Source organism: Thermobia domestica, chromosome 18, assembly GCF_964235325.1.
Source record: "Thermobia domestica chromosome 18, izTheDome1.hap1.1, whole genome shotgun sequence".
Lineage (NCBI taxonomy): Eukaryota > Metazoa > Arthropoda > Insecta > Zygentoma > Lepismatidae > Thermobia > Thermobia domestica.
The window spans coordinates 10,799,447-10,823,329 of NC_137471.1; the positions used below are offsets into that span (position 1 = coordinate 10,799,447).

Below are 23,883 nucleotides of genomic sequence, written 5' to 3' on the forward strand. Positions count from 1 at the left end.
AGGTTTTGTATATAAGTAGTGTATAAACATACATTGATAGTGGTTGTTTGAAAAAAGGAAATAGCTTATATATTAAATTAATATTAGAGAAATAATTTAATCAATAATATACAAATAGAGCTTAAAAGACTTTCCTCTTCATATTTCCTGAATATTTCTTGGATAAGACTCAAGAATGCTGGGGGAGGGGAACACTTGCGCGTACCTACATACCTTTGATATTACAACATTGCAACCGGTGCTTGTACAGACTACGAGCCGCTACTGATATTAAATAACATATTGGATGAATAAAAAAAGCTAAAAAAAAATGAAAGTTGTAACAAATAAAGAAAATGAAAATGAAATGAAATCTTTGAGTTTTACGTCCCACGATTATGCCGGTTAGGCTAAAGGAGACGGTGATGATGAGTAATGAATGAAATGGTGGAATGAAGAGAGTGGGAGGAAACGGGAGAACCCCGAGAAAACCCACGCACACGGTGTAACAAATAAAGATATTAAAAATCTCCAGTACTGATAAACTCTTTCCTAAAATGCCCACTACTGTCATTATAGCTTCTGAATTAAGCAATCCACAAGTCAAACGCTGCAGAAATAAATGTCTCTCATTGGTTATCATGTGCTCACTAATTAGGGTGACCATAAAATTTTGAGCTGGAAACGGGATAGGTTCCGGCTTTTTAAAAATCATGAGAAATGAGAAACAGGTCGGTGCGTGAATTAATTCATGTTTACCTAATTGTCAGCCAGATGCCAAACTGCCAGCATCTCTCGCCATGCCCGTAAGAATTTTGGTGTTTAAAAAAAATTCGCGTTTAAATTTCCTTTCCTACATACAATTGACTTATAATGACTATACTTTTAGAGACGTAAGAATGAATATGAAAATTGGCTCTAAAATGGCTACACGTAATAAGGCTAGGATTACTACTGGTGCTGAATTAGCAACCCTGGACAGGACTTTTAGGTCTATCTTTGTCCTTATCAGACAGTGTTCTGATATCAGAGCTCCCTCTGTTCTCTGTCTCTCTGTTGCAGGGCGGATTCAAGTAATTCGATACCTATGAAAAAGGAAAGACACGTTGAAGTTTGTTCAACAAAAAAACCAACTGCACAAAACGGGACAAATACTACTTTTTTTCCCATCCACTGACAGGACGGCCGGGATGGCCCTAAAACAGGACTGTCCCGGTCAAATCTCCATCGCAAACTTCTACCAGATTGACCTATGATATTAGCCAACCTTCGCACTATCTTTGGGAAAACGAAATGAAATAAAATCCTTAGTTAAATATTCTTATGTCATAACTAAGAATCGAACTTTCGGGGGGGATTGCGGAAACATTTTTAATTTAGCACATGACTTCTGAGGTTCCAAACTCGAAATTTATGGCCACTGAATTCCACCAAAGAGAACCTTTTCTACCCAATCAAGGAATTCTCACCCAATAAGCAATAAATTTTAAAGTTTTCATTCGTTATTTGTTTACGCGTGAATTTCAGTTCCATCTTGTTTCCCACCGCAGTATTAACATTGATTTATTGCGTCCTTACGTTATATACAAGAATGCATATACTTTTCTTTGAATATCCACAACACAGTAGAAAAGATATCGAAATGTAAACTTAGGGAGGCATAAGTTGGAGAAATGAAAACGTTCCGGGGCCTTATAGATTGCAGAGAATGTAAATAGAAAACGCGACAGTACAAAAATTTGCTGTAATTGTGAAATTTTGCTATTTTGACTAAAGCAAATAAAATCACAAATTATCATTGGTAAAATAAAACAGTTTGAGTCAACGTTCGGAAATATCTCTTCTGTATGAAAGACTGGGAAGCAGAGAACTTAAAAGCGTAGAAAAACTGATATAAGCTATCAACTCAAATTTTATTTTGTATATTTTTTTCTTATCTGCAAGTTATCCACACACATACATTTTAAGTCTGACATTTTGCAACATTTAGATGATAAACGTTATCAAATTCAATTCATTTCTATTTCACTCTTCCACGCTTTGAAATGTCAATAAATCTAAGGTCAAACTGTGATATTCATTTCCATTTCTTGATGTTCAATTAAGCATATTTTTCAAGTTATCAAAATACTTTATACGTATAGAATTTGATACAGAAACATTAAAATTGTGTTTGAGATAAAGTGTAATTAATAATTACTAGCTATAAGCACCCATCGTTGTCGGGTCTTAATTCAGCAAATCGAATTAAAGAGAGGAGAAAAAAATGTTTTTACTTCATTCCCCGTTGTTTATACTCTAGTATCATGTAAATCCGCATAACCATGACGTAATAAGGGTTGCATACACACAAGGTGCTCTTAGATATACTGTATTGCGAAATATATGCATACGTATTAGCATACATTTTCACTTCCTCCCAAATTTGACTCCCTTCCTGAGTCGAAAATCGAAACAATGGCTTCGTAGGCGATTAGATCTAGTGAAAGTCTATTCGCGTACCGAACTTGGTGGCTCTAGATCTCTCCTTTCTACACGAAAACCTGATGACACACACTCACACACATTATATATATATATATATAATGTGAGACTGTATGTATAAAATGTATTAATTATGACACTTTTCATTGAACTAAATTCGATTCCCGCTGGGGACACTCAGTCGGAAAGGTGTAAAAGCCTTTTCAAGGCAGCCATCATCAGTGAGATTTTCCATATTCACACTTTGCAAATGGCGGGATGGTACCTCACATAAAGGTTCTAGACTGATTCCTTTCTTATCCATTTCTTTCTCGGGTAGTGTGATCGCCGAGAAACGTCATCCTTCATAAAAGGCCATAGATATAGGGCGACAGTATGTCTCGTTTTGACTGGGACAGTCTCATTTTGGGGGCGTGTCCCGGCCGTTCCGTTAGTAGATGGAAAAAAGTAGTATTTGTCCCATTTTATGCAAGTGAAAGAAGTAAATAACAAACCTAGTACATTTACTCCTTGTAAAGGTATTAATAATATCAAACAGACAAGAAATGAACCGAAATTCCCTACATTAAACGTGATTTATAGTTCGCAGTACTGTTCGAAAGGCAGCATAGGTTTTAGCAGTTGGCTGTTTGTTGAACAAACTTCAACATATATCGAATTACTTGACCCTGCCTTGTAATAAAGAGAGAGAGAAGGGGGAGTTCTGATATCAGGGCGCTGATAAGAACAAAGATAAGCCTAAAAGTTCAGGGTTGCTAATTCAGCACCAGTAGTGATCCTAGCCACATTCTTATTACATGTAGCCATTTTATAGCCAATTTTCATATTCATTCTTACGTCTCTAAATTATAGTGATTATAAGTAAATTGTATGTAGGTAGAGGAAATTTGAATTTTCTAACGCCAAATTTCTTACGGGCATGGCGAGAGATGCTGGGCGAGGGTGTTGGGTGTTGGCAACACTGCAAAAGTCAGTCACTGCAACCTGTCCCGTTTTTAGCTGAAAATTTTATGGTCACCCTACATATGTGCCGAATGCCCAGCAATATAATTCCTAATCCTAACTGATGAATATATCAAGCATGTAATTATTTTTAATAAAAGATTATGATTCTTGACAAGGATGGCAATTTACTTGCAGCTCTCTGAGCGGAAATACCAGGTTTGATTTCCGGTGAGGCCTCATGTGTCTCGGATTCCATATTGAGGTGTAAGTCAAGTCTCATATGACCTTGATGATAAAAAGTCGCAACTAAGAATCAAACGAAAACACTCTGTATCCCTCTTCGCTGGTCTAGTGCCTAGGGCGACAGCCTTTGAGGAATATGATTCTGGGTTCGACTCCGGTGGGAGAGTACCTATATTTCGGATTCAACCTTAAACTGTAGGTCCATGTTTCATATAACCTTGATGCTGAAAAGAGACGCTAAACTTTAATAAGCGATGGACAGCCGGTGATTCGAACTCGGAAGCTCCCGGGTTGCAAAGCTGTGGAACACAGCATCTGTTGCCGGGCTAGTTGCTCACTAAACTTTGCTCATACCTGGTCAGTAATTACCAAGAATATAATTACCACATTCACAAACATATACTTACCACATTACCAGAATATAATGACCACATTCACAAACAATGACCCACTGCTTCATTCTCGCGAGTCACCACTGTTTTGTTGTAAGTACAGTATGTGCCTCCTACTACCGTGACGGCGTCCTGTACTCAGGGGCGTCATTTCAGACTTCGCTTGAAGGGGACAAGCGTAACACCGACCAGTGCCGGTCTGGCTAGGTCGGCTGCTCGGCGATCGCCGAGGGCCCAAAGGGCCCGAGAGCCTTTGGGAGGGCCCGAACGCATAGGAAAATAAATATTTAAAACTTAAAAAATAACTTTAATTATTAGATGTTTAGAATACAAAAACAGAATTAACTACTGATAATTTTAAAACACAACAACATAATTTAATGTAATGCTTGAAAACCATTAAAAAAAAAAAAAAAAAAACAGCACCAGATTTACACATAACAAGCTATAGCTTAAGGCGCCACTCTTGTAGGGGCCCCCAAAATATTAAAAAAGTAAGTTGGATATAATGACATTTTTTCCTATCTAACTTTAATTTTCAGTTCGCAGTTCATACGGTATCTTCTCTAATAACATTACCTAGATACAGTATCGAAAACCATTTATCTGTTATACTATTTCCCTTCGGACTTTATAGTTGCCGCACTTTCCTTTTTGACAGTTTTCATAGATTTATTGTTCTTTTCTTTTCGTATTTTTCACAGGCTTTCCGAAAATTCTCGAACATTAACATTGTATTAATTCCCGACAAAAACGAGTGAAATAGTTTACTAAACATTTTTTTTTTTTTTAATTCCAAGATATTTTCCTATGTATGTTCTCTGCATGTATAACTTCCTTAAAACAGTCATTTAATCACTAGAAAAAAGATTGAAGCGGTAGCTTAGTCTATTATTGGATGTTTACAGTGGGGTGAGGTCAGCGTTAGCTTGTCACCGTCGTTTTAGTGTTAAGCCCCATCCTTTTTTGCTTGTTATTTTGACAACAGTGGACAATGAATCATTTCAAGTCAGGTGCATGTGGATGCAAACCAGCGAACAGTGATTGTTTGTAAGTGAAGCGAAGTTAGAGGTCACGCGATAGTATTTCGGAAGCACAAATCAGAAGTGGTGTATAGCAAAATATATTCGTGTACGTTCAGGCTTGTTTTGTAAACGAAACTGTTAGTGATTCGTATTTCGTAATCTCTACGTCCGGCAAGTTGAAAAGTCCTTTGTAATGACTATGAATTGATTTTGAGAATGTACATGTAAAAAGCTGTAGAAAATGAGTTCAACAAGTGGTGCTGCAAAACGGAAGAGGAGAAAAGAAAGAGAACATTTGAAAAAAAAAAAAAAAAAAACACTTTAATTCATTCATATTTTCGTCGTTCTGCTGAGAGTGAACAATAGAAAAGTTCTGACTGTTTCTCAAGTACAGGTGAGCAAAAGTAACAATAATTGTAATCTAGGTGGTGGTGCAAACACAAAACTTTATCATCCATAATAGATTTACATTATGATAATGTTGAATCTTCTAAATTAGGTACATTTTTGTCAGTATTGTTAGATATGTCAACAGGCAATTTCGATTGCAAGACAAAATATACAGTGCGTTCCCTTCTAGGACAGTGGTGCAAATTCGAAAATTTGTTCCTAGCTGTAGTCATGTTAGACATGTTTTCAGTTACTTCTGTGTTCATCTTTCTCCAAAGCAAGTCTTTAGACTATGCAAAGGCTTGGCAGTCGGTAGATGCATTATTAGACGAAATTAGAAGAAGTGACAAAAATTTTAAAAGATTGCATAACAAATGCAAATCCCTGGTTAAAGACATCAAAGCTTATTTTAGGAAAGGGGAAATTGATATAGAAGGTGATTTTCCAGAAAAAAGAATTCCCAAGGTGAAGAAAATGCCTTGTGAACAAGTTTCTGACGAGGCTAGAAATTTGTCACATGACCAGAAATACAAAGCACTATACTTTAACATTCTCGATTATACGAGTAAAAGTATAGAAGAACGGTTTGTACCCAACAAGACTCTACTGCTTGATTGTTCCTGGTTAGACCCAAAAAGGTACGAGGATATAGTTGCAATGGAGGTAGAAGATTTTCCAGATGATTGCTTGTAAACTGTTTCTCAATTAGCAAACGTGAATAGAAGTGAGTTGTTGTTAGAACTGAAACAGTTTGCAAGCCAGTATCGTAATTTGAGTGCAGATTTTAGTGACAAGTCTGAAGAACCAGAAGAGAAAGAAGTGTGTAAATTTGTGAGAATTAAAAAGTAATGATGGTGATGGTGATTCAGATGAAAGTGTGACATCTGAAGAAGAATCTGAAGATTAAAAGAAAAAGTCTGAAACTCAATGTGGTACTAAAAGGAAATGTTTCAAATGTCTCTCATGTGCATTTCCCATTCTCTATGAACTATCGTCACAGTCTGGATTATTTAGTAATTTATATACTGTCTTTAAATATATAATGACCATTCCATCCGCTCAGGTGACTTGTGAACGAGTTTTTTCGAAATTGAAAATTGTAAAAAACAGACTCAAGATATTCTTTAAGCGAGAACTTACTATCTCCTTTAATGTTGAGAGAGACTTGTTTATAAGTTTGGACAAAAATAAAGTCACTGATGAAATTGCGGTGACAAGCAAAATTTTGAAAAGAAAATTAATGTATTGATATGTTCCTGATACTTTGTAATTCCTGTGTGTGTCTGAGTCATTTTCAATTTTACAATTATGTGCTTTATAATATTGTAATCATTTAACTAACTAACTAACTAACTCTATGGCCTATGGAACCCGGAGGTTCAATGCCGCGTTCACAAAAGCTCTCCACTGACTTCTATCCTTAGCCAATTGGATCCAGTTTCTACTTTGTATTCCAATCTCTGAGAGATCCATCTTAATATTGTCCTCCCATCTGCGCCTAGGTCTTCCTAATGGTCGTCTTCCGATTGGTCTTCCAGTCAAGACTTTGAAAGCGTTTCTACTTTCTTCCATTCTAGCTACATGACCCGCCCACCTAAGCCTTCTAGACTTGACGACCCTAACAATGTTGGGTAAACCATATAACTTATGTAGTTCCTCATTATGAAGTTTCCGCTATTCCCCATTCCCGTTCCTCTTGGGTCCGAATATTCGTCTCAGGATCTTGTTCTCAAATACTTTCAGTCTATGTTCTTCCCTCAGAGTAAGTGACCATGTTTCGCAGCCATACAGAACAACAGGCATAATTATCGTTTTGTATATTTTAAGCTTCAAATTCCTCGACAGGATTCGCGACGACAAGAGATTTTGAACCGAATAGTAACACGAATTCCCTGCTTTTAGTCGACATTTAATTTCTTCGTGAATATGATTTTCCTCTGTTAATATTGATCCTAGATATTTGAAACTATGCACTTTATCAAAAGTATTATTTAATATTTTAACGCATCCATAATTTGCTGTATTCCGGTCCCGACGCACTTCCATGTATTTAGTTTTCTCTGCATTTACTTCTAAACCCATGTCCCTGCAAGCGTTTAATAAAATCTCTGCATTTCTTTCTATTGTTCTCCTATCATCCCCTATTAAATTTACATCATCAGCATATGCCATAACCTGGTGAGTACCGTTCAACGCTAGGCCCTGGTCGCTATCTTTGACTTTCCTTATAGCGTATTCCAGAACGAAGTTAAATAATACTGGCGACAACGCATCTCCTTGTTTCAGGCCATTTTCGACGTGAAAGCTCGTGGACAAAAATTTTCCTATCCGGACTTTACTTTGGGATTCATTTAAACATATCTTAATTAATCTAATGAGCTTTCGCGGTATTCCAAGTTCTATAAGAACGTTGTATAATGTTTCTCTCCTAACCGAATCGTACGCCTTTCTAAAATCATTAAATAGTTGATGTACTGGGGTATTGTATTCCCACTTTTTTTCGAGTATTTGGCGAATGGTAAATATTTGATCGATAGTTGATCGATTTCGTCTAAATCCGCACTGATAATCTCCAATAATTTCATCTGCGTATGGGGTCAGTCTTGCTAACAGAATATTTGAAAGGATTTTATAGGATGTTGACAGAAGAGAAATGCCTCGATAGTTATTACAGTCAGTTTTGTCGCCTTTCTTGTGAATTGGAACAATGATTGATTCTTTCCACTCTTGTGGCAATTCTTCCTTGTTCCAGATAAGGAGAATGAGTTTGTGTATCTTGTTCCACAATTTCTCGCCTCCAGCTAAAATTAACTCAGCCGGAATTTTATCTACATCCGGAGATTTGTGTTTCTTTAATTTCTTTATAGCGTTTTATTGTAATCATTTATTAGTAGTAATTAATAATTTTCCTGTTTGTATTAATATAAATCTAGAATAAGCTTCACTTTGCTTATAAATCTAGAATAAGCTTGCATATCAATATTTTCGTCTTTTTACAGTTATGTGGTCATATAAATGTTGTAATACACGTTAAATATTTGTCATTAGTTCTCATAGAATAATAATAATAATAAAAATGTTTATAACTATACGGGTTTCGCATAATTTTGCCATATCAACACATTTCTCTTTATTTCACTCATAGCCTCTACATCATATAGTACAATGCTGAACTGACGCCGAAACCTGTATCATGATTTATATCTACGTTATATTGTTTAAGTATGTTTTACCTTGTCATTTATCGTAACATAGATAGATTTAAAACACTTCAGAAACTTTTTTTTTCATATACAAACCTTTAATCATTGTTGTAAGTACCGAAGATACGCTGTGAAAAGTTTCTCGATCAGGGGACCCACAACCAACTTTAGCCGAGGGCCCGTGATTGCTCCAGACCGGCACTGACACCGACATAACATTTTCACGTTTTGTACTAATATATTAGTAGACAATCGATTAAAGTATATGTATTCCTCAAACTCTTGGGGGGGGGGGCGAAAATTGCATCTCCTGCTCCCCCAAAATGACGCCACTGGCTGTACTTCAAAGTCCCTTTCTTCATCTTACTCTTCGTCTTCTAGCCACGATTACTAACATCTCTTAATTTCGAATTCATGTGGAATTCCAACATTACATCGTTGCTTTCTCATAGACGCTGCTCGCTACGTGAATACACATTGGTATTTACGGCTAGTCAAAATAGCCTTTCTCTTTTTTGCGCTTGAAATGCGTTCGTCCTTCATATTTATGTGCCATGTCAAGTCTCGAACGGGATCCTCAACCAGGGACGTACGGAAGGGGGGGGACACGGGGGTCCGGACCCCCCCCGAAACTTCGACTTTTTAAAAATTTAGCCTAATTTTAGGGGCAATTTTAGCAATTTTAATATAAAATAGCTTCATATTTAGTTTGAACCCCCCCCGAAATAAATTCCTGGGTACGCTACTGTCCTCAACTTAGGAAACAATCTTTTCAACGTAATTATGTTCAATAAAAATCTGCGATCTTAATATTAAAATTTTATATTTGTCTTCTTTCAGCAGTACAAAATAGAATATTCGTTTAAACAGTAACATATAATTTTAGCTCTGAATCATTAAACATCTTAAAAATTTAAATACTGTATTCGGAGTTATGTCAATTTTCTAAATTTTCTTTCTTTGCACTCTACAACAGCTATGGCTGGCCCGAGGCTTTTGGTTGGAAGAGTGTGTGGTTATTTCTAACTTTCTACAGTGGTATGGCAATAATACTCTTCGAATCGTGCGTCTTTATGACTAAGTTTGGTGTTACTTCGCGCTCAGTATTCTACAAAACAAAACAGGTTTTCATCAAAACACAGCGAGACATCGAATGATATCTAGGATCCACATTGGTTACTACTCTTCGCAAGGTTCTTCGTACAGCAACAACGCAAAAATAAATAAATAAATAAAATAAAAAGCAAAATGACATAACTGCTATGCTGATTATCTCGCAAATTTTGCATTGGTTGACGCAAACCATTATGGAATGTGTCTGTATATCTCAAGAATATTCTCAAGAGCAAGAGAATAACGTTTAGTAGAGCGGAGCGACCAAAAACGACAGAATTAGCCGAAAAGGCCGTTTTCGCTCACCATATGGGTATCCTCCTACACTCTGGGAGTCTCATCTGCAAAAGAAGTTTGAAACAAAAACCAATGACGAGTAACAACTGGGCATATGTGTATTTTCTTTTGCGTATCCTGCGCACAGCTTAAAACTCTCGGTGACGGTGATTACAACAACATAAATAAAACGTGTATCTATACAAATAGACATATTATATTTATTACTTTCAGCCCAACAAATCATAATCGCGTCTTTTTAAACAGGCAGTGGCGTATTTAAGGGGGTCTTCCGGGTTTAAGCCCCCGAAATTTTATTTACTATATTAAAGTAAATGAAATATCTTACAAATTTTTCACATTTCCAGGAATAAAGTTAGCAGAGCCTCCCCCCGAAACAAAATCGTAAATACGCCACTGACCATAGGTAAGAGCAGGCTCCCAGTAAGCAAACACGTTTTTCTAAGTTTGTCCTTAATTTCCCTTGATAGATTTTACTTTAAAGATTCTTCCTGTTATGCCTTTGCTACGTGTAAATTTTAAATCATGCTTTCAGTCCAGATAGCCTTGGTGTATAATCCTGTATACGCTTACACGTGTTAGACGAGATGTAAGAATAAAGACTGCCCAAGAACGAGAGATTCTCTGTGTGTGTGTGTGTGTGTGTGCAACTTTTAAGACATCCTTCGATAACCTTATATAAATCTGTATACGCTTAGACCAGATGTGAGAATAAAGGCTTCGCAAAAACGTGTGCGCGTAAGACTTACTTAGTCTTACAGATTACTTCTGTGTATGGCTTCACTAAGTGTAAGTTTTAAGTCATTCTTCGAGTCCAGATAGCCATGTGTATAATCCTGCATATGCTCACACCTGTTAGACCAGATGTAAAAATGAAAGTTGCACAAAAACGTGTGCACATTAGACTCAGCATTAGAGATTCTCTGTGTGTATGTCTTTGCCAAGTGTAAATTTTAAGATATGTTGGACCAGGGGCGTCATTTCACACTTCGCTTGAGGGGGGCAAGAGCACCACCGACATAAGACTTTTACGTTTTGTACTAGTATATTAGTAGACAATCGATTAAAGTATATGTATTCCTTAAACTCTTGGGGGGGGGGCAATTGCCCCCTCCTGCCCTCCCTAAATGACGCCCCTGTGTTGGACAGGCGTTTCAACTTAGAGAATTTTTAAAGCTAACCTTATATTTCCTATTATTTGCAAATCTGACGCAAGCTTGCAATCGAGCAACTAGGTTGGTTAGGTCTGCAGCCGTATAAATGCAAGTTTGTGCAAGCCCACAGACAGCCTTGAATAATGCTATTGAAAGTCTGGAATGCCATTAGGGTTGGTTGGTCGCGTAGTTAAAGAAAAACATTCATATCCTAGCATTGGCTTCATCTGTTTGTAATCCGAATAAGTCATGATCGTTTCTGAAGGTTGTTTGGGAAAATATCACTAAATTATAAATTATCTTTTTGTAACTTAATAAATACTAATGTATGTATGTCTCTTTGAACATCATGTGAAAATTATTCTCAATGATTCGCATATCTATACAAACTCCCATACTCTAGTATTGACTTTATCTCTTTGTAATACAAATAAAAATTACATTTGAACACCTGTATGTGAGAATGTCAATGTCGCGCATTTATACAAACACACAAATATTAGAACGAACTTTTATCTCCAAGAAAATATAATAAATTTATTCGTTTCTCTTAGAACGCAACGTACTATAAAACCCAGGTTACCTGCAACAATAGTCCCCTGTAATATTACGAATATTCTTGGCTTAAGTTTAGAGTTGCCCCTCCAGTTTCCAACCTACAAAAATGCAGTTAAAATATTTAAAAAAATGTTAGGTTAGGCTAGGTTAGTTTAAGTTAGCTTTGGTTAGTTTAGGTTCGGTTAGATTACCTGGTAAGACTTTAGTTAGACTAGAACAGTGACCAGAACAGGTTCTCATATAAGCTTCAAGTATCACTTAAATTCAGTAATCCATGGTTCTGATGAAAATGTAATAATTCTCTTCATTATTCTTATATAATTCTGTAAAACTCAATGCGAAAATACCATATTCAACGCACCGATTCTCCATCCTATACGACTAACATGCTGTTCAGTTATCGAAATCTTCCGCGTCTTGCAAATAGTAGACCCACTTCTACATATCTTTTCTCGTATTAAACATAGCTTTACTGCCAAACTTTGTTACTTAAACATCACATAAGATCTCCAAATCATCATTTCTTACCCCATTTCTCCTGTAATTTTTTTCTAATTTTTATAAAAAACGGAGGGGCAACTCTAAACTTAACCCATATTCTTCAACCCTCTAATGCAACAGTTATCAAACTATGCTCTGCAAACTACTATAAATTTATGTTCCACAAAAATTGAAAAATATTAAATGAATGCAAAAATATTACTAGAGAATAGCAGGTCACCAATAACTCGATAGAAAACAGCAAGGTTTGATGAGCAAACCACTTCACGTCACGAATCGCCAGAACGAAATTACGTCTTGATTAAGCTTATAAATTTGCTACCCATGGAATGAACGAAGGTTAGACTTGATCAAATATACTAGACTGTCTATCTGCGTCACGGACTAAGTTAGGGTTTGAGTAAGGTTAAGATGGGCTACTGGTGGCCTGAACAAAGATAGGCTTTGAGCACAGTTTATAAATGTGCCATCAGTGGGATGAAAGAAGGTTAGGCTTGAAGCAAGGTAAATAGACTGTTCACCCTTGGTAATAGATGGGCAACCAGTGGCCTAAACGAATATAAGTTTTGAACACGGTTAACAAATGGCCTACCAGTGACTTGAACGAAGGTTGGCCTTGAACAAGGTTAACAGATAGGCTTCCGGTTGCCTGGATGAAGAAGGTCCTGAGCACGGTCTATAAATGGGCTACCCGTGACATGAACAAAAATAGACTGGATTAAAGTTAATACACAGTCCAGCTGTGGCACGAACTAAGAAGCTAGCCTGTGAGTAAGGCTAACAGATGGGCGACCGGTTTTCTGAACAGTGCTCGGTCTTGATCAACGTTAAGGACTACCTCAGATTACTCAGCTCTCAGTTCAGGTGAGAAACTAGTATTCGGTGGAGTTTGATGATGAAGGTAAGCTCTGTTTTCTCCATTTGTGATACTAAATGACAACTATCATCAAAATAACCTACGATTGTAACTCTTTCTCTCTTTCTTTAAACCCTCAAGCCGTGGGTGGCGATTAGGGGGGCAGTTGCCCCCGCACTTTTTTGAAGTAAGCCATTAATGCATATAATTTCATTTGGAAATGTAAAGACTTTGTATTGTTACTGGTTCATAGAAAAGATGGCCATATAATATTTGCCATTGCGTGAATACGTATTGGTTATTTTTTGTGGAGTTAAGAAAGCTACAGGAATTGCGTTTTAATTGCCACAGAAAATAACCCCCTAAAATAACCTATTGGAGCACAATTCCAGCATCTTTCACTTCTTCTTACAAGGGCTCGATATGTTAGTCAGCCGCTTTGAAACAAATCGGGAGAACATTATGCAAAAAAAATAAATAAATAAATAAATAAATAAATAAAAAATAAAAAAAAATAAAAAATAAAAAAAAATAAAAAAGAAAGAAAAAAAGTATTTCACAAATTATTCTTTAATTGCAAAAAATTGACAGTTCCTAAAATGTCTATTCTTCTTTCTAAAGTAAGGAATACTGATTAAAAAGAGCGTGATAAAAAACAACTTTTACCTTTTCCATTGTTTTGTAGTGTAATATACAAGTGAAGTGTTGTGTTTAGGGGTGTACGAGTGTATATACAATTAAATTTAGTAAATTCAACATAATTCTAGGTTTTAAGGTTATTTTGTATAACTGAAGTGCGGATTGATTCTAAGTATTGTTGTGTTTTGATGCGTTCCAAGAAAGTGAAAACTGCACCTAATGGCAACGAACATGTTTCGAGAAGTGGCAAAAGCAAATATTTCTTTAAATGTCGCTTGTAGTATTTACTGTCTTTCATTTTCTAAGAGTAATAACATACATTTAATAGCGTGTGTGGAATTAAATACTAAGTTTTTCATTAATCCCCAGTTTCAGTATAACTTTTGCAAAACAAGCATTATTATTCATTACTATGATTAATATTATCCTTTCTATTTATTTGTTTTACAAATTCATTACTAAATAATCTGATCACACAATTTTCCAGACAGAATTTTAAGGTATTCATGAGCAAGAAATCAACTCTCTTCTTACACTTTCGTTGTTTAAGAGTACAAAGAGCAAGTGCCAATTGCGTTGGTCTTGTCAATTTACTTAATAACATATGAAATACAATATACAGTATTTTAACTGAAAAGAGGTATCCTATTAGTTATACAACCTTTCGTCAAACAAAGTGTTAGAAACAACCACGAAAACTAACATTTATATACAAATATTCAGATCATGTCTTGCTCCCTCACTTTTAACGCCCAACCGCCGCCACTGCCTCAAGCTACACATGCTTATTAATCTTTGGTTCCACTTTCTCTTATATAAACGTCCTTCATGTAGGAGAGGAACAGAGCATATACAAAACTGCATACTCCAATAAAAGGCACTCTGTTCTTTTGCGGTATCCATTTATAAGCTACAAAATTCATAGATGGCCAGAAGCATACAGCAACCTAAAATATAAAGACACATTGAATAAAAACAGTTTATAACTGTACATTGTAATTAAATTATCAGTATTCAGTGAAACAGTTGATCAACTATCTTATTTGCTGGCCCCGTAATTTTTTTGCACTAAATTTTTCATGAAAAACATATTCTTAATACCTATTATAAAGTTTCTTCCTTTTTTTAAAAAAAAAAAACTACAAAATTATACAAACTGAAGAAAACTAGAAATAGCTTTGCCACCCGTCCTGAATTAGTCGACATCCCGAATTTTAAGAAAAATTTCAGCAACCGGAATTAAGCTTAAGAGAGACGTATTATGGCAAACATCAAAATGTTCTAAACACAAAATATGCGACAGAAATTCTTAGCGACATTTGTAAATTTCGACCCACGATAGTGTACCTATGACTATCGAGATATCGATATGGTTCTATCAGTAAAATTATTCCGTGTTGGCAACAGTGAAATCACCGCCAATGATGTCATTCTTTGTTTGTACCGGCTTAATGGTTCATAACTTATGCTCAACTACCTGACAACAACAGGGGTGCACCGAGGCAAAACTTTCACCCGAGCAAAGTGACTTTTTGCCCCCCCCCAATCCTAGCCTATATTTTACATTACAGTGATTTTAATATTTTAAACTCATTTTTCAAAGAGAATACGGTAATTAATACTCAAACACATGATACAGGTATATGTAGTACTTAAAAATATACATAGGGTATTAATTATATTGTGTTCTTTATTATTATTATTATTTATGTGCCGATATGTATAAACAAAAACAAAATATCGAACAGCATGTATTGAATACTAGTAATGTGACATGATTACTGCTGTATTGTAAACTGTTTTGTTGTATCAAAAGCATCATGAGTCATTCTACCATATATCCAACTATGTAACAATCTATTCTAATAACGTGAAATACTAAAAAAAAAAAAAAAAAAAAAAAAAAAAAAAAAAAAAAAAAAATTCACACGTGTTGAGCGTGTTTTACGCACAGCAATATAAATAACCGTTTTTATGTAGGTCCTAGTAGTTGAAGTCCATAGCATTCATAAAACGTACAAAAACATGAATGACCCTCATGAATCTGTACAAAAACTCTCACAAGACTAAAGCTTAATAACAGGTTTTATCAAGTACTAGAAGTTCCCTATCTTTCGTACGTTTGATAAGTAAGTAAACCATATCAAAGTCAATTTAGGGAACTTCATGGGAAAGCGTCCATATCTTTTCCTGGAATAAAACAGTACTTTACAATCTAGAATAATTTACACAATCACAAATTGCTTTCCTAATTTTGCAATCTTTGGTCTCAGGCGTGATAAATAGTAGCATAAGAAAACTTAAGAAAACTAAATAAAAAGTTAAATTCCACTATTACTGAAAATTAGCAACAAATCAAGCAACTTTAAATACATTACGAACATACACCTCCTAGATACTACTTTCAACAAAGGTTGACAGTTCGGCAGTGTTGCCACAGTCCTAGCTCTGGAGTGGGCGGAAAAATAGTACCAAATTGAAACAAAAAGGGCTGAATTCATTATTTTATACCATCTGAAATAAAAGTGTCGTGGAACGCCGTCTCCCCGCTTTCAGAAAATATCTGTGGCATCCCCCACTTCTAAAAAATTACAATGGGCAAAGATAGGCACGGGGGACGGGCGTGACGTCATGCATCCCCCTACTTTTTCAGATCCACTTTTACCCCTGAGTGTAATACATGGCTCTAAAACATGCAAGTAACAGAGTTAAAGTTCTATAACACTCCCCCCTTTTCCCAGAGTTTAAATCAAGAAAGTGTTTTATTTAAATAATTTTTAAAAACATTCAAATTGGACGACTAAAATTTCTACCACACTGCTTCTTTCTTGTCGGCTTCATGCATGGCGCGGATGCGCTCATCTAGCGTTATTTGTTTTCCCGTATAGTTCGAATTACGAATTTTCTACACAAAGTTCGTAGCGTTATGCGGTGCAACGTCGCAGAAATGAGTGTTCAACAGCATTTTTTAAGAGTCCAACACAAAGTATGAGTAACGTGAGATGTAGGAAAAGTCTTACTGGCACTTTTGAAAAATGTGACAAGTATTTGTTAAATTTTCACCAATATATTATCTCTCTTCAGATCAACAACAGTTATGAATAATAAACACTGATGTTTACTTTAGGAATCATTCTAGTCCCAATCAAGAGTCTAGTGACTTGTAACATAGCACAGCGATACCTAGTAAAAATATTACAATCAATATCATTATAATCGAATTACTATTTTTTTTAAAAAAATGTTGAATTGTACATCATGTATTAAAATTATAATCAGAATACATGTAACGTTTTCAAGTCGATTCCAGTTTTTACAATAATTATTAATCTAATTTGACGCGTGTTCTCCTTATGCCAGGTTAAAGTGTTCTATCTGAGGTAAAAAAAAATTCTTCAAGTTTATGGGAAGAAGGGAAGGAACTCAAAATACTGGCAGCATTGCCTTTTTGTGTGGCTATGCTTATACGTTGCAAGAAAAATTGATAGCTTCTAGGGTCTCCTGTTTTTGATGTCAGATTTGCTCCTAGTTCCTTCAAAAAATTAATTGCTTCTTTGCTGAAGACACCTGTTGTTTCGGTAGCAAAGGCTATAAAATGATGGTCTTCTTTAAGTTTAGAGTATTTTGAGTGTTTGCGTGAACAAGCCGCTTCCGCTGCACTCCCTGCTTTTATACTTGTGGATTGTAGATAAGATGGAGCAAGATTTGTTAAATGGTGCTGAATTGGGTAGAATTGTGCCAACTTTTTCACAAAAGGGGCTGAAAATGCCTGCGTGGTACCAACGGGCCGATGAATGACAAAAAGGGCTGAATTTGGTACAATTGTACGAAGTGTGGCAACACTGCAGTTCGGTGCGGCGTTGTCGTTACTAATTTACAAAAGAACATGGCTCGCTATAAGCAATACCACCTCCCTCTCACCTCCAACTTTAAACAATACCACTGTTCTTAAGTCTAAAGTATACACAGTTACAAAGAGAATTTTCTCCAGTCATAATATGGAATATCTAAATTTCTTGCTTTCTCACGAGTCTTGGAATGGCATATATAATACGTCTAACACTGAATATAAGTTTAAATACTTCTTTGAAACTTTCTTACATTACTTCAATATGGCGTTTCCAAAAGTTACTCGTAAAATCCGGACGTCGTCCACTAAATCGTGGTTAACTAAAGGCATTAAAATTTCTAAAAGTAAACTATTTAGATATAATAGATTACTCAAAATAAATACATCACTTCCTCACAGCTTTCGAAATTATGTTTTTAAGTACAGGAAAATATACAGAAGAGTAATTAAAACAGCTAAATTACTATCAAATAGCTCCACAATACTTAATTCTACTAATAAAGCTAAAACTATGTGGAAAATCTTAAATGGTAGAACAAACAACAAAAAGAGCGACTTTGAGTATGTTAAAGTTGGGGACGAAATTATTAAAGAACCTAAGCGGATTGCAGATGTCTTCAATGATTATTTTCTAGATAGTGTACCATTTCCTGACCCCACACAAGCGAGTTATGACGACTCGATTAAATTTCCAATGCATTCACATACGATCTTTTTAATTCCAGCAACAGTAGAGGAGTTATGGAAAATATTGAGTAAGATGTCTAATTCGGGATCTTCAGGTTTTGATGAAGTTCCAGTGACTGTTATTAAATTTTGTTTTCCTTTCATTGTAAATCATCTCTGTTATTTAGTTAACCTATCTCTTGAGAAAGGATGTTTTCCATCAGTGTTAAAAGTGGCAAAAGTAATTCCTCTCCATAAAAAGGGCAGTATGCATGATGTAAGAAATTATCGCCCAGTCTCCATTCTTTCCACGTTTTCAAAAATTTTTGAATATGTGATGAAGTCACGACTCTGCAATTTTTTGAAGTCATGTAACTTACTATCACCATCACAACATGGCTTCCAAAATAAGAAAAGTATTGAAACAGCCTTGTTTGATTACATGTCCAATATAGCTCTTGAATTAAAAAACAGTAAATATGTTGTTGGCCTATTCATCGACTTATCCAAAGCTTTTGATACAATTGATCATGCTATTCTTTTAAGCAAGTTGTATGCTTATGGCATTAGAGGAGTAGCTCACAACTGGTTTCTCTCTTATTTATCCAGTAGGCAACAAGCGGTACAAATATCAAAATTAGCTGCAAATGGGTTTCAAACAACTTGTTCGTCTTTATCAACTATAGTCAGAGGTGTTCCTCAAGGTTCCATTTTGGGTCCTATTCTCTTCCTGATATATATAAATGACTTGTTAGAATTTATGCATCCAGCGAAATGTATTCTATATGCTGATGACATCAGTATGATAATATCAGGAAAATCAGTAGAAGAAGTTGAGAGGAAATCTGACATTTTTACGGACAAATTAGTAAAATGGCTAACAGCGAATAGGTTAATTATAAATCATGATAAATCGATTCTCTTACATTTTCATTTTCCAGGAAAACCGCGTATATCACCTAGAATAAAAATATCTTCTAACTTACTCCAATATTCTTGCATAACAAAGCTTTTAGGTGTAATCATAAGTGATGATCTTTCATGGTCTGCTCATATCTCCACTTTAAACAAGAAACTAAGTAGCGTGTGTTTTGCCTTATACAAACTTCAAGGTACTGTATCGAGAGAAGCACTTCTTAGCTTTTACTACGCCAAGTTTAATTCATTAATTAACTTCGGCATAATACACTGGGGATCTGCTGAAAATAGTTTAAGCACTTTCCGATTGCAAAAGAAAGCGATTAGGATAATTTTTGGGTTACCCACAAAATCGTCATGTAAAAAGGTTTTCATAGAAGCAAAAATTTTAACACTCCCCAGCTTATACATCTATAAATCTATTCTTTTTACTGTGAAAAACAAGCATCTTTTTATCTTTAACAAAAATGTTCATAGCCATAATACAAGACAAGGTAGTGACATATTTGTGATGCATCAAAAATATGCTAATATAAGCAAAACCGTGTACATGAATTGTGTCAGATTGTATAATAAACTTCCTCTGTACTTGAAAAATATGACCAATGTTTCCATTCTTGGCAAGACTTTATATAATCTACTCACTGAAAAGTGCTATTATACAATTAAAGAATATTTAAATGACTCATTAACTGAAGAGTTGGTAACAGATACTTACCCGTGAGTACATGCCTGGTGTGGTACAAACAGTTACTAATTATGTGGTTTTGTATTTTTTAGAAAGATTGCATGATGTATACTTCTGGTACTTGACAATATTGTATTTTTTTTTCTTTTTGACAACTGTAATGCTTACATGAGAATTTCTCATGTTTTGTAAGCTAATGAAACAGGCTAATAAATGAATGAATGAATGAATGATTTCTTCTACATGCCATGTCTTCTTTTGTCGATACATCGCCTAGTACTATATGAAACTCTATTCTTCTCTGGTGGAATGGAAAAAGATGATGTAATTAACGCTGCTTCGCAAGAATATAAACAAAAAGCTAGTAGAAAACACATAAAATTTATTTGGAGGTTCGTTTTGGCGCCCCTTGACCGTGGCGCGCCGGGCAGTTGCCCGGGTCTTAATCAGCCCCTGGATAACAATCTGAGATATTTTTTTCCTGTTCAACTGACAAAATCTGACGTTATATGTCTTCTGTTGAAATGGTATCAATTTGACGTTATATGCCTTCTGTTTGGTTGTGTTATTGGTTTAAATGGTTATTTCCATTTTCATTCATATATATATGTATTTCTATTATGGCCAATAAATTGTTCAGTGTATCCTACAAATTTGGGTATGATGAATAGGAAATTTACTCAGTTCGATACGAATGTGTTCGCCTTAGATTTAAATATGAGTTAACGATATTTAACTACAGAATCATGAGTCCATTTGAGCATGGCTACAGCGCATATGCGTCACAAAAATGCCTACCACTTAAACGATAAGTATTGAAATCGAAAGTGGTAGTAATTGTTTACTAATTCTGGTTTTAATAAAGAAGAGAGCAGATAGATTTTATTGTTGTGACATAAATCCGTGACGAAAAACCGTTTTATTTTATCGTTTTAACTCTATTTTTATCAATTCTGAAACCAGAAATAATAAATTTCTACTACATTGAATAAAGAATATGGCTGGAGATTCTTGGCGCACTGATGCCATATAAAATAACCGCTTTTCCATTACCTATTTAAAACCGTATCAATAGAGTCGCTGAAAGTCTAAAAACAGGGTTAAATGTGAAGTCTCCAGTAAGGGTTGCCAGATTTTTCAGAAAGAGGAAGAGAAACGAAAAATTTTGTGAAACACTATATGAATATCATCCTGGGAAGTATGATCGTAAGATAATATTTATATGTGGTTTCAAATAGTAAATCGTGGCAGAGAAACAAGGGTGTGACAAAGGATGCAGTAAATCTCGAACAATCCCGTCAACAATAACAGGTTATAACGATCACAAACCTTTCCTGTCCGAGAAGCCTCTTTGGCACATCAAACGAATGACCAGGTAACTGAAGGTAACTGGTATACCCTTCTTTGAAGGAGGAAACATTGATATAAACTTTGAGGCAAATTGAGGTTAAAATATTTACTTTGGAAAATCTGCAAATTACTGCTATGGAAACCGTCGTGAAGATTTTGAAATTGAAAAAACTTGTAAAATGTCAATTTCACTGAGAAAAAAATAATGTTTAATTTTTTAACTGTTAACGAATTTTTAATGATTGTCAATTAAAAATTAATTCCTGGGAAATTCAATTGATTGAGTTAAAAATTAACAAAAAACTTAAGTGATTAATTAAACCGTTACTTGATTAACGGGTCAATTACAAATCTGGTAAAAGTGCTCACATTTGGATACATTATTTTTTGTAATACTTTGAGAATACTGAATCCAATTGGAAATATTTGAAAATATATTTCATGGGATATTTATAAAAATTAATTTTAATACGGGATACAAATAAATATAAATGTCCCAATATTAAGGGACATTTTTCATGTGGCTGTATGTATGGGTATATTTGAAAATAGTTTCATTGGATTCTAGATTCTGAAACTAGTATAAAAAGCTCATTTAGAAAGCTCAAGTGTGGACACTGTTGCCATTGGCATAAGCGGTAGACTTCAAAGATTATAACTTTGATGTATTTTTTCTCGTGACCTTATGCATAAATACGTTTGAAAATAGTTTCATTGAGTTCAACATTCTTAAGTTAGTATAAAAGGTATTTAGAGAATTAGAAATTTGTCGAAACATGGAGATTTTTTATATTAGTGACATGATCGTTGGTTATTTATAAATAAGAATAACTTGAATAAGTGAGATCTCCATCTCATATGGTGGTAATATTAACAGTATAAAGTACCTAACATTACTGTCGTTAGAAAAAGCTTTATTATTTCTGTAACAATTTATTTTCAAGCTTGAAAAGTACAGTACTCAACATTATCTATGTTACTTTTATTTTATTTACCTTATAAGTGGGCAAAAATTTATTTTTCACTTCCATCCATGCCTCGTCAATCGATTTTCCTTCCAACATAGACATTCCAAAGAAAATAGAAAAGTTTATCATCGGTCCTGACGTTAATTGCTCCATCACAATCTGCAAAAGGAAAAATGAATAACAGAAACTAAGCTTTACTAACCTAATATTGCATGTAAATGTGTGTGAAACATTGTTTAAAAATACATTCCTGAAAATTAAAAATACATCAAGAAGGAGAAAATGTACCATCCTCAAATATGGTAGACCAATGGCTATACTACACCTACTGTTCTGCGCGATCCTGACAAAAGTCCGGAAGTCAACTTCGCGTATGCAAGTAAATCATGTCTGCATCAAGTTCAAAAAAGAAAAAGGAAAAAAAAAGACAAGAAAGAACTAGCTGGGAGAGAAGTCTCCGTTCTGCCTTCTGCGAGTCAATTGGGCACATTCATACACGGTTTTCGTCAACGCAACGCAAAGTTTGCAATTTGGTTTGAGATAATCGTCATACAGCCTGTCTAGTTCAACTGTGCCCTTGCTGGCGCTGCTATCGATATGTGATTTCCCGTACCTCCCTCAAACGAGGAGGGACAGGTTGCTGCGGCCGAGATCTTTCAATTGTTGGATGTGGAAGCGTTGCCACAAAGAATTATTTCATGGACTCCGCTCTCCTTCGTCATGTTAGCCACTTTAAGTAGTCTACGATCTTCATTCGTCAAGACCAAAGGACTGAATGACAAATTGGCAACACAGCTGAGGTCATTTTCTTTTCCCTAAGCAAAGGGAGGATTTCATCCGCCAGAGGCTGGCGTGGGTGGGGCCGAAGTTAGTTCGCATAGTTTCCGAGGGCACAGGTGGAATAGACAGGCTTCTAGCAATTATAACGACTTTTGACTTTCTTGTATTGCGTTGATGTACGCAGAATTTTGCGAAGATTGGTATGGAATGACATGGTACATCTGGTACCATTGACCAGACGAGATCTGGTTAACGCGCCGACCAAATAAGCAGTAGAACATCGTTTCCATTCAAGAATTGTGCGTAAGTAGAAAATATTTCAAATTGAAGAAAAAAATATATAACTTTATATTCTTACCGTTCTAGCAAACCGTAAGCTGGAATGAGCTTTAAAATGCCATTGAAATTGTTGAAGGTATTGATATTGATCATTGTTAGGTAGCAATATGGAGTTCTTAGTTACTACATAGATTAGCTGAAAAACGAGTTTTGTTCGAAAATATTAATCCAAATAATACAAGAAATCTATACATAGTATTTAGCAAAGAAGGCACAAGTTACAAGAATCACTATAACTTAAAACAATGATGGTTCAGCTTCTTTCAAAGTAAATACTTTCGGATATAACACATTTCTCTCAGCATGGTTCTATTGTTTAAAACATTCTCCACTCTGAAATCCCGAGTAATTGCCTTATCATATTGACTTCAGTTTCATCGAACTGGAATATTTATTTATTTATATAACAATCTAACTCCAACAGGGACGATCATTACTACAATTATAAAGTTGTTTTACAATTTTAACTTAAACAAAAGAAAAAATACACATAATAAATACATAAAGAATTTTTTTTAAAAAATATGAAAATAATATTCATAAAC

At 35.1% G+C, this 23,883-nt stretch overlaps 1 protein-coding gene across 1 annotated transcript in view; it reads right to left on the bottom strand.

Moving 5' to 3' along the window:
* Positions 1–13,741: 13,741 nt before the first annotated feature.
* LOC145674968 (mpv17-like protein) overlaps positions 13,742–23,883 on the bottom strand; it is a 50,786-nt gene continuing 40,644 nt past the window's right edge. The window contains exons 3-4 of the mRNA XM_081745286.1: positions 22,247–22,378; positions 13,742–14,726 (exon numbers count right to left, since the gene is read on the bottom strand). Coding sequence (XP_081601412.1) covers positions 14,568–14,726; positions 22,247–22,378 — 291 coding nt within the window. The 3' untranslated portion in view covers positions 13,742–14,567. The remainder of the gene's footprint in view (positions 14,727–22,246; positions 22,379–23,883) is intronic.